Source organism: Pituophis catenifer, unplaced genomic scaffold, assembly GCF_029215685.1.
Source record: "Pituophis catenifer annectens isolate HBS135680 unplaced genomic scaffold, rPitCat1.0.hap2 SCAF_9, whole genome shotgun sequence".
Taxonomy (NCBI): domain Eukaryota; kingdom Metazoa; phylum Chordata; class Lepidosauria; order Squamata; family Colubridae; genus Pituophis; species Pituophis catenifer.
This window is the reverse complement of record NW_027256889.1, coordinates 17,641,115-17,656,683: the sequence shown is the minus strand read 5'-3', so window position 1 is coordinate 17,656,683 and position 15,569 is coordinate 17,641,115. Positions and strand designations below refer to the sequence as shown.

Genomic DNA, 15,569 nt, shown 5'->3' with positions numbered 1-15,569 from the left:
TTAGGTATCTTATATCTATTTCTATGCACTTACTTTATTAGAAATTAAAGCAATGTTAAAATATTTTTTTGACTTCACAGACAGCCTGAAAGGGTCTTAGGGATCCCTAAGCATCTGCAGACCACCCTATGAGAAATGCTAGTTTACTGTATTGTACAAACATGAATTCAGTAATTGGGTCAATATGTTGTATGAACACAGCCAATAAGCCACCCAAAGTCGCCTCACAGCGAGATGGGCAGCAAACAGATTTAATAATAATTTTAAAATGTTTTTCAAGTTCAATAGGATTTAATTCCAGCTAAGTTTGGACAGAATTGCACAGTCAAACAAATGGAAGATAACAAAATTTTCTGGCAATTATAAAATACAAGCAATATTTACTCCTTCCTTCCTTTCAAGGATTAGATCAATGTTGCCAGATTCATGAAAGGAATTCAAAAGTGTTATCATAAGGTATAATACTGAGTAAATTGCATTGGGAGGAAAAAAGTTACGATAATGATAAAATAAATCTTAATGAACTTTATAAACTCCATTTTTTAAAACTAGGACACTAAACAAATATCTTGGCTCATGATGTTTGCTTTTGGTCTGCATTGCATATTGGCTGTTTTGCTATTCTCTGTTGATGTGATTGTAAAATTATGAGCTAGGATTTATCATCTACAAATTCTGTTGTGGAGTAGCAGCCCAGAACTTAATTCAGAAGTCAGTGATACATAGCCTTCCTGAAGACTTCTTGAGTTCTACATATGAATAAAAACATTCTGGTCAAAGAGTCTTCTGGACATACATGAGATTTTGGGAAGGTTTCAGACCAGTCGGAGAGCTTTGATTCAGTTGGGTCTGATTGCATCATAGCTTTGAAGAACAGATCCATGAGAGCAGTCACCAGAATTGAAGTTTTACTCAGGAAGATTGTTACCTTTTTATATTTATCCAATACATTCAACTCCCTAGGTACCATCTGAAAATTCCAGATCAATTTGTGGTTCTAGAGAGAAGCTTTTATCATAAATCAAGAATGGCTGCCTCTGGGGGAACATTTATTGGAGTCCCCTCATCAAGCAATAATGATGGTAATTTTCACTTTAATCCCTTAATTCTTAGAGTCCCTTTAATTTTGTTTTACTCTTATTAGATGAAATTGTAAAAATATTGAGACAAATAATACACTCAGTGAGGACCAATAAATTGGAGAATAGCCACAACAGTTTGTGCAGGTTGCTACTGATTAGTCTGATCAGTTAAGACAAGTTGATCACATTGAGAGATTCATCCTCATAATTTTGTCTCCTCCGTTTATTCAGGCATGGAGATCTGAAAGGCAGTTTAATGTCATGTGTACAACAAAGTCTCTAAAGCATTCTCTCCTTCTGCATGTGCTAGCCTGACAGTTCTTTTACTATTTGGATACCTTTCTCCAAATACTCCTTTCTCCTATTAGACATTAAGGAACAAGTACTACTTAGTGCAGGGATATTCTTCCTAGGAAATTTTATTTAGCATTTCCCTCCCTTATTTTGTTTGTTTTTCCTTTCAATTTAGAATTGACTTCTGGAATTGACATAGACAATTTTCTTGGCAATATTTTTTTTTTCAGAAATGGTTTGCCATTGTCTTCTTCCTGGGGTTGAAAGGAAATGACTGACCCAATATCACCCACTTGGCTTCTGTGGCAAGATTAGAAGTCAGATTTCCATGTTTCTAGTCCAGTATCTTAGCCACTAGATCAAACTGGCTTTCTCTAACTAAAATGTAAACAGCACTAAGCTACTTTTCTGCATTGCCTTCTTGGAAAAATTTTTGATGAATCCATTTCTCTCACATTTTTAGAATGGATTTTAAACTTTACAATCAACTTGCATTCCTAATAATCTGATTTGGTGTTAGATATACATTTGAAATTTATATGGTGAATCTCATGAGAGGGAAACACTGTTAGAACACCATGCTCCTTGCAGAGTTTAGCATAGCTGTTGTTGTTTTTCCTGTATTGAAATCTGAGAGTTACTAAGAATAACTTCATACATCCATCTAGTTAGCTCTGGTATTTCCACGTCAGTATTTTCAGCATTCAAGTCCTCCTTATCCCATATAGTGATTGGCAAAAACATACACTTGTTTTCAGAAGAGCCTGGTGCCAACGTAGAATCATTTACTGCATTTTCATAGCAGTAACTAGTTAACTGCTTCCTTGGAATAGCAGCCTCTTCCTTTATATATCTGGAAACAAATGAGGATTTCAATTCAGTGGATGGGAATATAATTAAGATCTGAGGTCTTGATTCTTAAGTAAGTTTTTACATTTTCTAAAGATTTAACTTGTATTTTATGAGCAACTAGAATGCTATATGATTACAAAGTCTCATTTAATCAAAAAGGCTTACTCTGATTGTCTATCGAGATTTTATTATTAGTCATAACACTATATACATTAAGAAAGCTATCATTACTATAATTACTGTAATTATTCTGGGCAATTTTCTAAATACTTGTGTACACAAAAGCCAGGGTAAGTGAAATATCAGCTGATCTATAAAGTTTTGTTTTTAATTCTGGTATTGTTTTTTTCTTTTCTAGCATCCAGCAGTCTCAACTATGGTTCTTCATTTCAACCCATCAAAACCCAAGTGGCCATTCCTACAGCTCACGTCATGCCCTCCACATTAGACAGATCACCTTGTCTAGCAAGTGAATCAAGCCCTCCTCAGACCACTTTGGCTTCCTCCATGCCAAACTCACTGGGTGACACAGGAGGACTGATGTCCAGCTATGACTCTGATACTTTGAGGCAATCCCAGGTGATCAACAGGAATTCTCTCTGTCTGAATCAGACTTCAGCAGAAAATGGTTGCAATCAGTCCTTGTTTCGTAGTCCTGGTCAGTCAGGTGTGGAATGTGTTCAGAAACCTATCAGCCTAGATGCTGAAGTCACCCACGCTGCTTTTCTAGATAGGCATTCTCTCGGTCCTTGGTCCCAACTCCAGATGTACACTCCAGGCAATTCAAATAGCACTTCTGCTGGCCTAAAAAAGGAATACAATAAAATACTGCAGAATACTAAACCATCAATAGATTCCAATAGAGTCTGTGGAAAGCAAATATCCCTGGGACTTAATGCTGCTAGTATGTTTTCCACCCCTTTGGCTACTCGATCTCAGACATTGAAGCAGGAAGCTTGTACAATACATCCACATGAGAATTGTGCACACAGTGCTTGGAAACAACATCTGGATTGTGTTCAACTGCAACTGGAACAGATGCATGTAAGTTATTTTAACCTCTTATCTATAGGGAATGTCTGCATATGTAGCTTTTCTGCCTATAATTTTTCTGCCAGGGCTCAGGAGGAGTATGTAGACCAGAGCTAATGTTGTTGCATATAATTTTCAAAGGGAATAAATGCTGAATGGGGGAAAATCCATAGAAGTGTCTTAATTTAAAAGCCTGATATATTCTAGTATTGTACTGAGGAGAAATAATCCCATAAGTGCTTTTATTGCAGAATCAAACCTTTAGGAAAGAAAACAAGGACTTGATGGCTGTAGATTTAGCTTTATTATTTATTATGACATTGCTTGAAAGTCCCTTGATTGAAAAAAAAGTCAAATGTTGGCAAAATAATATCAATAGAGAGAACAAAAAAAAAATCTAAAAACAATCCTCCTTCTCATCCCCCCAAAAAATCTAACACTGACTTTCTCTTTGAGAACTGAATCTCATGCCTTGTCTCTGAATGTCATAATTCCAGCTGCAAAATAAAGCGACTTGTTACTATCCTTTGGTGAACAATACTTCACTGCACACACTTGATCCAGCTCAGTGGATTGGCATTGCCAGCACTAATGAAAATTTGCTCCTGGAGAAAGAAATTCTCATCGACAGGTAAGAAATTAAACATTAGTTTATCTTCTAGATTTTTTCACCAGAAAGTAACTGCTTAGATTGTATTTCATATTGATAGAAAAGCAAACAGTCTTTGGCGTAATAAACTTCATTGAATACTCTACAACTTACTTATGAGTGGTTAAGCTTATGCTTTATATTTCCATAGAAATATAAATGGTTCAAGACTATTTTTGCCCAAACACTAAACAGTTTAGTGTCAAAAACATAGGAATAGTGGGGAGGAACACCACTTTTTAAAGAGAGGTTTTCTTCCTTCTCTCTATTAATTAAAAAGGACACGCATGGCTTCTTCCGGTTATACTAAGATGTAGCTTGTCTTTTAACTAGGATAACAAAGCTTTTGCTGCTAGTGTGAGTTGTGATTTCTCTTGAGTGCATTTAATTGGTTTTTATTGACTTATAAGAGGAATTATGAAGGCGGATAATTCTTTTTCAGATAGCTTTTCCCCATACATCACTCTGTGAGTCCATGTATTGATTTCCCGCTCAGTTACAAACCTGAAAAAATAAATGCTACTTAACCATTTTACTGAAAGCCCTCTAATGTTCCCTTTTATACTTTTAATTTTGTCAGTGTTAATATACTGAACGGGTTTATTCTCATAGGCAGAGACAGCACATTTCCCAGCTGGAGCAGAAACTACAAGAAAGTGAAATGCAAGTCCACAGTGCCCTCTGTGGCCATCTTGCTCCTTATGGGGATATGCATCTGTTCAGAATGCAGGTACTGGTGGCACTTGAAATATGCTATTGGAAAAGAATTTTAAATTCATTGCGGGATTAGAGAAGGCATGAATGGAGAAGAGACATGCTCTATAGCTCCTCCTTCAGGAACCTTTAATTTCTGCAATTATTTTTTCTTTAAAATCCCTTTTATTGGAGTGGAGTCAGGGCAACTGAATGGAGCTGAGCTTTGAGTGGCTGGATGCCCTGCCTGATGCCTATGCAGAGTTTGCAGCAAATATTTTCTCTTTGTGCCCTGATAGAGAAACATCTGCCGCTGCCTAGGATTGAACTCTTAGCCACCTGAGTATGAGGTGAGCATCTTCACCTCTAGGCCAGCACGCAGGTGTTTTGTTCCCTAAGCATTGGAGCCTGCTTGATTCTCTGGTGACCACACTGAAGTAAATCAGATATTTTGTTTGTCCTTCAAATATTGATGTGTTTCTCTTCTTGTCCCCAGTATTTACTGAGCTCACATTCAATTTGAACAATTCTTCAATGAATATGATGATGAGTATAGATTTTAGGAGATGTCCTGGCTATTACTATTTTATTTAATATCTTTTGCAGGAGTTACAGCGGGAGAATATATTTTTACGGGCTCAGTTTACTGAAAAAACAGAGTCACTCAATAAGGAAAAGATTGAATTGGAAAGGAAACTGGCTGCTTCAGAAGCTGGTATTAAACGGATCCAGGAGATTCACAAAGAGACCATACAGAAGCATACAGTAGAATTGAAGAAACAAGAAGAAAGGGTAGGCTTTTTTTTTTTGGATTAAGCCCCAACAGATGTCCCAATGTCTGCTTATTTACATGGGAATGCAATTTTTTGTTGTAATATTTGATTATTCTAATATTCACACTTCAAGCTTTGATACATTTCATACCCTCTTGTATAATAGAGAAGTGCTATGGGAAATGATGTTTTTAGGAGTTAATAAAAGAAAGGAGCAAAAGGTAAAGCATTAATATTTTCCCAAAATGATTGCACTAAAGTTAGGCTGGAGTATTATTACAATGCTTCAGGGTTTCAGCAGAAAGCTAAATCCCTGCTCTTTATGTCATGTAAAAGGTAGAGTGGGTTCCATAACTATGTTTCTGGAAAATATGGTTTTTTTAAACATAGGCTAAGCCCCAGAATCACTTCTTTTTGTTCTACATAATGGTCCACTTTTGGGTCATGGGCATTCTTGCATCTGAAATCAATAGTAAAAAGTGCTGCTACCTACTCCTGATATTTTATCCTGCAGGTCAAGTCCAGAGACAAACACATTGAGCATCTGAAAAAGAAATGCCAAAAAGAATTGGACCAAAACCATGAGAAACAGCAGAGAATTGAGACTCTGGAGCGCTATATTGCTGACCTCCCAGTATTGGAGGATCATCGAAAACAAAGTCAACAGGTAGGAAGGCACCTTCCGGATGCAGCTGGCTTTGAAAAACAGCTGGATAGTGTAGGTCTGCAAGCTTGAACAGATTAAATGTATTAGCTTTGTGAATAGTTTCAATTGCTAGAAGGCATTCCTTTTAAGTCTGATGTATGTGTTTGTTCTCTCTCCACCCCACCCCCAACATTTTAGTTAAAGCAGTCTCAGGAGACAGTTAGCACTTTGCAAGAAACAGTAACTACTCTTGAAAGGGAGCTAAGAGATGTTCGCACTGACTGCCGAGAGAAGGAGCTGCAGCTAGAAGTGCAGAAACACAAAGAAATGGAACTGCTTTCCACAGTGCGCAGGTAACACCAGGGAAGTGGGAAAAAAACAAGAATGTTGGCTTCTAGGATAACCTAGAAATACATTGTGCTGCCTGGCAATAAAGCCTTCCTACAAATAGCAAGCACAGCAGACCCATATAAGAGAGACTTAAGTATCAGAGAAAGGGATGGGAATAAAAAGAGAGAAGTTCTTGACAGAATATCCTTTGAAGAAGAGTGACTGAAATATGCTTAGCCTTAAGGAAAAAACAACTGAGAGGAGGTAGAGTAGCATTTTTAAAACTCCTTCACTTAGAAGAATTTTCTGTCTCATTCCAGAGTGTAGGATATGGAATAATGGTTTTTAAGTTACAGGAAAGCAGATTCATTGGAATTTGAGAAAAAAGGATGTTCGTGTTAGTTGCTGTTAGACAGTGGAACTGATTATCCAGAGACATGGGTGTCTTCATTTCTTTGGATCTGTGCAAGGAGAGCCTAGACAGCTCATCTGTTTAGGATGCCTGAATGTAGATTCCTGCACTAAAAAGGCCAAATGGCTCCTTTCGATCACAATTCTAGTGATGGGAACTGTAGTGTGAGGAGAAAAGAGCCTTGAAGGCCAACGGTGGCAAGCAATATGTGCTTTAAGAATCTACAGTGAATCGTCCCTGGACAGAGGCATTCACAGAACCCATCAGATTTACCAAAATGATGACGGGAATGGCAGGGCACAAATCCCACCCTCTTTATAAGGGGTGTCCTCATGGCTTATATACAAATCGGGCAGATTTGCATTCTTTTGGCATGACACTTTATTTCATAATTTGTCCTACTTTGTATGGGTACCTCTCTCCAGAGAGAGGAAGGCGGAAAATGACTTTAGCCAAAAGTGTGTGGGCTTTGGACTCAGAAAAGATCCTGGGAGTAGCAGTCACAGAAGATATTACAGGTAGTCCTCGACTTATAACAGTTGGTTTAGTAACTGTTACAACTGCACTGAAAAAAGTGATTTATGACAATTTGTCATACTTATGACCATTGCAGCATCCCCATGGTCACATGATCAAAATTCAGACGCTTGGCAACTGACTTATATTTGTGATGGTTGCAGTGTCCTAGGGTCATATAACCACCTGACAGGCAAAGTCAATGGGGAAGCCAGATTCACTTAACCGTGTTACTAACTTATCAAGTATAGTGATTCATTTAACAACTGTGGCAAGAAGAGTCATAAAATGGGACAAAATTCACTTAACAAACATTTCACCTAACAACAGAGATTTTGGACTCCATTATGGTCATAATTCGAGGACATATATGAGCTCTTTCTCTGTTTGGGGAAGGATAATTCTTTTGGGAGGGGATTGTGTTTATATCTCCATCCAATACATGCTTTTCCCTCAACTGGGTGCCTGCCCTTGGAAGATACTCAATTTATTACACATTTTAGGACTCCCTTCTGAGCATCTTACAAAAATCAGCCTTGCGGGGCATTCGGCTTGTGGGGTGGGGGCAACCAAATTGGATCAGGCTTTGATGGCATCTTTATCTGCTTCCACCATGTTTTTCTTTGAATACAATGGGAATTTGGTAAGAGACCCTGCCTTGTTGCTGAGACTTGATTGTGAGAATGGAAGGGCATCGTTTGTAGACAATTTTAGCTTTTCAATTTCTCACAGACATGAAACTTCAACATACACAGAATCGAGACCAAAGAGTCTTTAATAGTTGGGGGGCTTTTTTGTATCAGCGCATGTCTTTGGAATGGAACAATGTTTTAATTAGTTTTAGAGGCAGAATTATGAAACTCACTTTCAAAGGGTGAGCTTGTAGAAAGTTGATTTCATTTAATGAAAACTTCTCGTTTCTTAGTTTACAAGATAAAATGCAGCAGATGAAGCCTTCAGTACCAGAAGATTATGCCCAAGAGATAGAGAGAGAGAAAGAAGAAAAAGAGGCTCTGCACAAAGAACGGGATCTTCTCAGGAAGGTAACTCCAAAGATGAGATTGGAGCTCTTAAGGTGGTGTCTATTCTGTATTGAATAGATAGAAGATCATTCTCTTCCTTTATGGTCTTACGATCACTTGTATATATCAACATTCTTGTATTAGGATCTCATATCAATATCTCATTGATCAAGCTGGGATATACTTGATCAAAAGATTATAAACGAATCAAAGTTTTATATCATAAAGGATCAAAATTTACAGTCGCATTCACTTAAAATAAGCATACCTGGGTTAATTCTGTAGTCTACAGTTACAAATATGGGAATCTTCCCACATTGCCTTTGAAGAAACAGTGTCTTGAGTGGGATGTTTGCCTAGTTTAATTTTGATAATTTTGTTCTGTCTCTTTGGATAAATATTGTTTATATCTTTTTTTTTATGATGAACACAGATGTTTGGCAGTTTAGCTTTTCCTGCAAATATGGTTTTAAACTAAGGCTGCATTGTATGGGATAGGTCAGATTTCAGCTTCTCTGAAAGAATCCATAAATTATGCTAATTAGCAATTTGAGTATGTGGGATTATCCCCAGGAGTAAAACTTTTCAAGTCTTTTAGGTTAGTTAGATCATGTGCAAGGATACAATTGCTTGTGAGTGCATTCATTCAGCAGCAGGCACATAATGCTGGAAGATGTATGGGAACATTTGATCATTTTGATTCTTTAAATTTAGATTGTGGAAAATCAGAAGAAGAAATTGGATCACTTGTCTTCACAAATAAAGGTGAGCTTCTTATTGGAGCATTAAAGGTGAACTTCTTGTTGAAGCAACACATCACCAGTGACACCATCTCAATTTGTCTTTGACTCCCAGGATCTGGAGGAACAGATTGCCCAGGATGATGGTACAGCCCAGGCTCTGAGGGCAGAAGCCTTGAAGCAGGAAAATGCATTGCAGCAGCTACGCAGAGCTGTGAAAGAGGTATAGCTTCTTTTTAAAAATGTTGGCAGTTTTAACAATCCCAACTATCAGGATGTCTGATTCTTCTTACTAGTTTATTACTGCAGTTTCTCTATTTGCATTGTGTATCCTTATCCATCTGATTTTTTCCCAGTTCAAATCTGTAGCCTGATTTGAATCTTCCCTCTTAATTAGTTCAGAAGTGCATAATCTTTTTTTAAATTAATGCCTGCACTTTGAGTAGATTAGGGACCATACTTTGAAAAGAAGGTAAAACGAGGAAAAACTCCATTTGATTTAAATTTAATTAAGGTAACAAGAATGTTATTTTTCTATATGTGTTAAATAAGTCTCCTTTCTATCAGTTCAAAGTAAAAATGAATACAGTTTAGAGGGATTACATGAGACCTGAAGAGAGCGCTTATAGTCCCATGATTCAAGTCTTTTGACCAGCACATACGCTATTAGTGTTTTGCATTATTGTAAGTGAGGCTGTGGTTCTGCTAGGGCTGGTTCCCACAATTTTGTTATTATGCTGAGATATGATTTACAACTAGTGCCATCTAGCTGCTAGATTTTCTCCCTTGGTACTAAAATATATTGTGGTAAAAGAAGGCTGGGTGGAGATTCTTTGATCTCCTGGAGACGTGGTTGCCCAGCTGAATCCAGCAGAAGTTGGATAGTGGATGAAGCAGCACAATCCACATTTTGTTTTTCCCCACTGCTCTAAATAGTTTGGGGGAGGGAAAGGGTTGGACTGCAAACTTCTATCTGGTGCCAAAAATGTCTGAATCAATGAAAAAACAAATCAATCACAAAGTTCCATAGAATATATGTAAAGCATCTGTAACTCCTTCATTCTCCAATACTTTGTAAGTGAGGACAATCTATACCAATTCCTACTTCCCTGAAATGTATCTGAGGAATATTATTAAAAGTATGCTAAATTGTCTTTCCTATTGTAGGAATTTTATTTTTCTGAATTTTGACCTCATTACCCTTCTCTTAATCAAGGATAGATTGCATTTACTGCTTGGAGTGGGGAAAAGAGGACAAATTACAACTGTCTATAAATTGGAAGTTCTGTTCTGTGAAGCAAGACATAAATGTATTGGAATGTCTCCTGTCAGAATACTTACAATAATTTCCACTTTTCTTTGTAAGACCATTTTCCCTGGTAGCACAGATGCAATAATCTAAACTTTGTGTGTTTCCTTCCTTGTAAAAGCCAAATATCCCAGTCCTGCAAATCTTTTCAGTTTCCAAACTGTGTGATGGTTAGCCTATACCAAGGCTGTCAAACTCACAGGCCGGATGCGTCATGCGCTGGCCACGCCCATGCCCAGTTTAGCAAAGGGGGGGAAAGTTGCAATACGTCACATGATGCCGCTGTGACGACGTGAGTTTGACACCCCTGGCCTATACTATGCCAAGAGTAATCTCAGAACTAAAAGCAAAAGCTACAGATGTACTTTCTGATGTCCAAGTTTCCAAACATGTTTGTAAAATCCAGAGTTGTGGAATCATGGCTAGTGAAGAACCAGGAATCGTTTTTGAAAGCCTTGATTTTTTACATCTTATTTTTAGCTGTCTTCTCAGAACCAAGAATTGATGGAAAAAAACCTGACCTTCCAGGAGCATCTCCGGCAGATGGAGCTGGGCCAGCTGCTGTCAAATGAAACAGCCAGCCTGACCCAAGAGCTGCATAGTGAACTAGCCAGCTGCCTACAGGACTTGCACTCTGTCTACAGTGTGGTTACTCAGCGGGCTCAAGGAAAAGATCCCAATTTGTCATTGCTGTTAGGCATTCACAGTAAGTCATAGGAGCCTGTTGTCTGCAGTGACAGATTATGGTCCCTTTGTTTGTAATACTTTGAGATTGTAATACCCTCATATCTTTTTTAGCATGGTGTCCACAGCAAACCATGACACCACCTACCCAATGACACCCTCGTGCAAATCGTCCCATTACTTACTTGGGCCCTGATAATCTGACTCAGATCTCTTAAGTCACAGCACTTGCATGATTATGTCGACATGTACATTTTGTCACTTGCTGTTCTTGCCCTCCATGTAGGCACTCTTATGTCCTACCTTGCCTATTGATGTTCTTTAATAGTACCTTATGGAAGTTAGGGAACGATACTATTTTGTGCTGAGAAAATCTTTTAACTCTTCCTTCCACTTTATTTAAGCATGATTGCTTCTTGTGGAGCTCCCTTGTGTAGAGTTTCAAGATTGTGGTGTGTGTAATAGTTATATTTGTGGTATTTTGCACTATCCACCTAACTCCAAACTACTTGGAGGTGATCCCCATGATCATTAATAAGAGTTTTAAAAACTGTGTTTTTTTGTTTTTTTTTTAAAAAGGGGAAAAACCCAAATTCATAGCTGTTATAGGGATTAGATGCCAATCCCCAATGCTGATTTTTCACTGGAAAATGACTAATTAATCTGAGAACCTTCCTCTGATTTCACAGCTGTACATTATTCTGTTCAACAAGAAAAAGACTTGCTGAAACCAGACACATTAGCAAAGAAGGTGGAGGATGTAAAACAGTTACACAAAGAGATTGAAGATTTGCGGACTGCTATTTCGGACAGATACGCTCAAGATGTGGGCGATAACTGCATTACTCAGTGAAGGCCAAATAAGTGGAAGATGTGAACTAAGTTTGTACTGTGCAGGGTGAGTTTTCAGAAGGTCTTTATTACCTGTTCCGGTGAAAATGCTTCCCACAGCTGGAAATCGGATTTTCTCTTGACAGGAAAGCTCTCGAAGGACAACGAGCCTTGTAAGGGTGTGGCGAAAACTTTTTTGTTTCCTGCAATTCTGGATCTGGTTCCTGTTAGCAGCTGCAGTCAGGAAAATGTCTGCCAGCATTCATTTCTGTAATTTATGGCAGAAACGTTTTTTCAGACACTACAATCATGGAGACTCTTTTTCTTTGTCATGTAATTGCTGCGAGGTTGCTAAAGCTTTGATGAGTTAGGATTGAATATAAAATGGCAGTCTGTATGTAGGAAAAACTGAATCAGCTGTAGTAAAGCAAGTCTGAACAGAAGAAAGATCTATTTTTTAGCAGGTTTTTGAAATTTCTAAGATAATCTTGTACCCTCAGGTTTTTTCCAATTCCTTCCTGAAACTAGAAATAATATGATGAAATTGTAGTAGGCATTGTTGCATTTCTCCTTAAATGTTTTAGATCTCCAAAGCCTGTGCTGGTTCCCCAGGTTTCAGGATATGACCACTGCTAATGGCATGGACACTTTCAATGTCAGTCTGTCATCCTGGTTCTTAACGTTTTCAATGCAGATGCACTTTTTAAACTATATTTTCATATCACTGTTCTCTATGCAAGCATTAACTTGACATTCTAGAATGTATGAATTCAAATGTTGAAATGCCTTAATTCTCCTAAAAATAAACCTTTGGAAAGAGAGAAACTGAATTTTCATATTGTTGCAATGTGGGTAATTAAGTTTATACACTGTGTAATAGAAAGAATTGCAGGTTGATTTTAAAACTAGCCCTTCTGTGAAACAGGAAGGTGATAATTTGTTAGTCCTTATGACTGAACAGATTAATGCACATTCTTCCACAAGGTTGTAATATTGGAGGAGTCTTTAATGCTGTGCCAGCACTTTACAAAAAGACCTTACATTAGGACAAGCATGGCTGGCGGTGGCTACTGATGTTGAAGAACTCCTGTCAACTGTAGGTAGCATGATCGATGGTGAAGGCATGTAGACGGTTTACGCTTGCTCTTAGAATTGAAAATTGACCTTGAACAGAAAGCTGAATATGTTCCTGCAGCACATCAAATGTTTACCAGTGGAAATTATTCAAATGAGAGAACTGTAAATCAAGCATTCTCCATTCTTTTGATTACAATCCCAGCTGTAGATGTATTTAACTAAGTATATGAATGCTTATGTAATTTAGTTAAACAGATTGCTTATGATGAATTACTTCATTTAGTGATGTAAAGGTTGGCTGTAATCAATGCTATTTATTCTTTAAAACAATATATTTTTGACGACAACTTGAATGTTTTTTCATATAATTAAGATGGATATTTATCTTTTTTTTTTTTTAATTTTAAATTTGATTTATATGCCGCCCTTCTCCGGAGACTCAGGGCGGCTTACAATGCGCTAAGCAATAGCCTTCATTTTTTTTTGTATATTTATACAAAGTCAGTTTATTGCCCCCACAACTGGGTCCTTAATTTACCTACCTTAGAAAGGATGGAAGGCTGAGTCAACCTTGAGCCTTGGCGAGATTCAAACCTACAGTAATTGCAGGCAGCTGTTCTTAATAATCATTAACCTAGGGTCCCAAATATTCCAGTTTTCTTTTTTGGATGAAATTCATATTTCCCTATCTCTGCCCATTCTCTGGAGGACTGTCTTATTTTGTATAGATTCAACCATTATTTTAAGTATCTTTATACTATAGCTTTATAATTAAATAACCTGATCATTATTTAATTGCCCAGAGTCGTTGAGGATCAGGCAATATAAATAACATAGTAATATAAAAAAACTAAAATCACACTTGCCAGTTCTTTAGCTTGTGCTGACCTTCATACACATGGTGTTTTTCCCAAGAGCTTAGAATGCCATAATGTAGTAGTTTATGTGTGGATCTAAGCAATGTGTCCTTTTGTAAATGTTTCTTTAAAAAAACATGCAAAATGTAACAGCATACAAAGTTCTCAGCTTAAAACTGGCAGTAAATGTGTTTACTTATTTTTCCAAAAGCTGCTTTTGCCTCATCAAACCTACCCTTTATGTCTATGCTTTGGTTTCATCTATCATCAAAATAGAGCCAAAGTATTTGTACTGCTTTTAGTCACACTAGATGCTGTTTTAGGACCTCTTTCCAGAGTACTATGCCATAGTCTTTTGATTTATTTATTTATTTTATTTTATTTTATTTCTATACCGCCCTACTCCCGAAGGACTCAGGGCGGTGCACAGCCAAACAATAAAACACATACATACAAAATTTAAAAGTAGAATAAAATAAAATCAAATTAAATAATTTTGGCCCCGACAAATTTAAAACCCCAAACTATTTAAGACCAATTTTAAAATTGAATGTATAAAATTTTGAGACTGAAGGATGCCAATGAATTTATACTGCTCCACTTTCTGCATTTATTTTCCTATAATTGGTTCATGGATTTTATTTTTGCTGAATAACTGTATTTTTATTTTGAGTTACTTTTACTCAGTTAACCTAATAGAATAAATTTATAAACAGTGTTTGCTATTTGCTAGTAGACTATCTGGACACAGATAGTTTATTGTGCCACTATTTAGTATACCTTCTTGACATTCTTCTAAAGCTTTAGAATACATAATAGTGTGATAATGCACACACTTGTCAATCCATACATTATTTGACATTTGTTGGTTTGCAGACAGCTGTTTTCCAAATTCTGGTACACTCCAGATGCAATACAGTTATAATAGCTAGTATTCTACATTTTGACAACTCTATGATCATTTCAGATCATAGCTTTACAAACATTCCCTATTTTTTATCGAACTTTTACTAAAGGATGGTAAAAGTTCAATAAAAAAATAGAGATATGTAAAGCTATTATCTGAAATTGTGACAAAAACTGCTTTATTGTCAGCATTTGGCAGAAATTTTGACTTGAACTTTTTGTACAGGTATAGGGAAAATTTCATTTTGTTGTGTTTACAGACAAGGAAAATATTTTTATATGCTGGTTATTTTTATTACAGAAGAGTAGAACTTTTTACGTTTTTATAAAGTATACCCTTAATACAAGGATTGCACTGAATTTCACTGTAAGATTGTAGTTTACTGCACAATTTCTACATTACGTTTTCAAAGTAGGAATATTTCCTTTATGGAAAAGCTGCAACTGTGTTCATTGTTTTAACATATTTCTTTCAGAAGAAATTAAATTTATTTTAAAAATAAGAAAAAGAAAAAAGTTCTTTGTTTTGGTAGAGTTGACCTCATTGCTTTTAATCAAAGTATATGGAATGTTTTGAATTCCAGCCCTGAAATGTTGGACCTAACCTTAAATGAGAAATTTAGAAAATGTGTTTTTATTGAAATTATACACATTTCTTATTGATGCAAACTCAAGTGTAGCAATAAAATTGCTGCGAATCAATTCACATTCAAAATTTTAAAAAGTTATTAAAATAACTCAGGGTTGAATATATAGCAGTTGCCTAGCTTTCTAAGCAGCAGAAGTAAAAAAAAAAAAAAATCCCACCTATTTTTAATAGCTGCCATTTTCCATCTTTGCTAATAAAAGGAGCTGAAAATAGGA

At 36.7% G+C, this 15,569-nt stretch overlaps 1 protein-coding gene across 2 annotated transcripts; it reads left to right on the top strand.

The window, feature by feature from the left end:
* The first annotated feature begins 1,008 nt into the window (after window positions 1–1,008).
* Window positions 1,009–12,690, top strand: CEP85 (centrosomal protein 85). 2 transcript variants are annotated; one of them, XM_070949526.1, is made up of 13 exons: window positions 1,034–1,082; window positions 2,135–2,298; window positions 2,587–3,272; window positions 3,758–3,891; window positions 4,522–4,639; window positions 5,209–5,394; window positions 5,890–6,042; window positions 6,220–6,374; window positions 8,205–8,322; window positions 9,016–9,066; window positions 9,157–9,264; window positions 10,831–11,056; window positions 11,724–12,690. In XM_070949526.1, exons 3-13 carry the CDS (start codon window positions 2,661–2,663, stop codon window positions 11,885–11,887), a joined length of 2,025 nt encoding a protein of 674 aa, XP_070805627.1. In that variant the 5' UTR covers window positions 1,034–1,082; window positions 2,135–2,298; window positions 2,587–2,660; the 3' UTR covers window positions 11,888–12,690. The 2 variants fall into 2 exon arrangements, with proteins under 2 accessions (XP_070805626.1, XP_070805627.1); XM_070949525.1 differs by lacking the exon at window positions 2,135–2,298 and having other exon boundaries at window positions 1,009–1,082.
* Window positions 12,691–15,569: the final 2,879 nt, after the last annotated feature.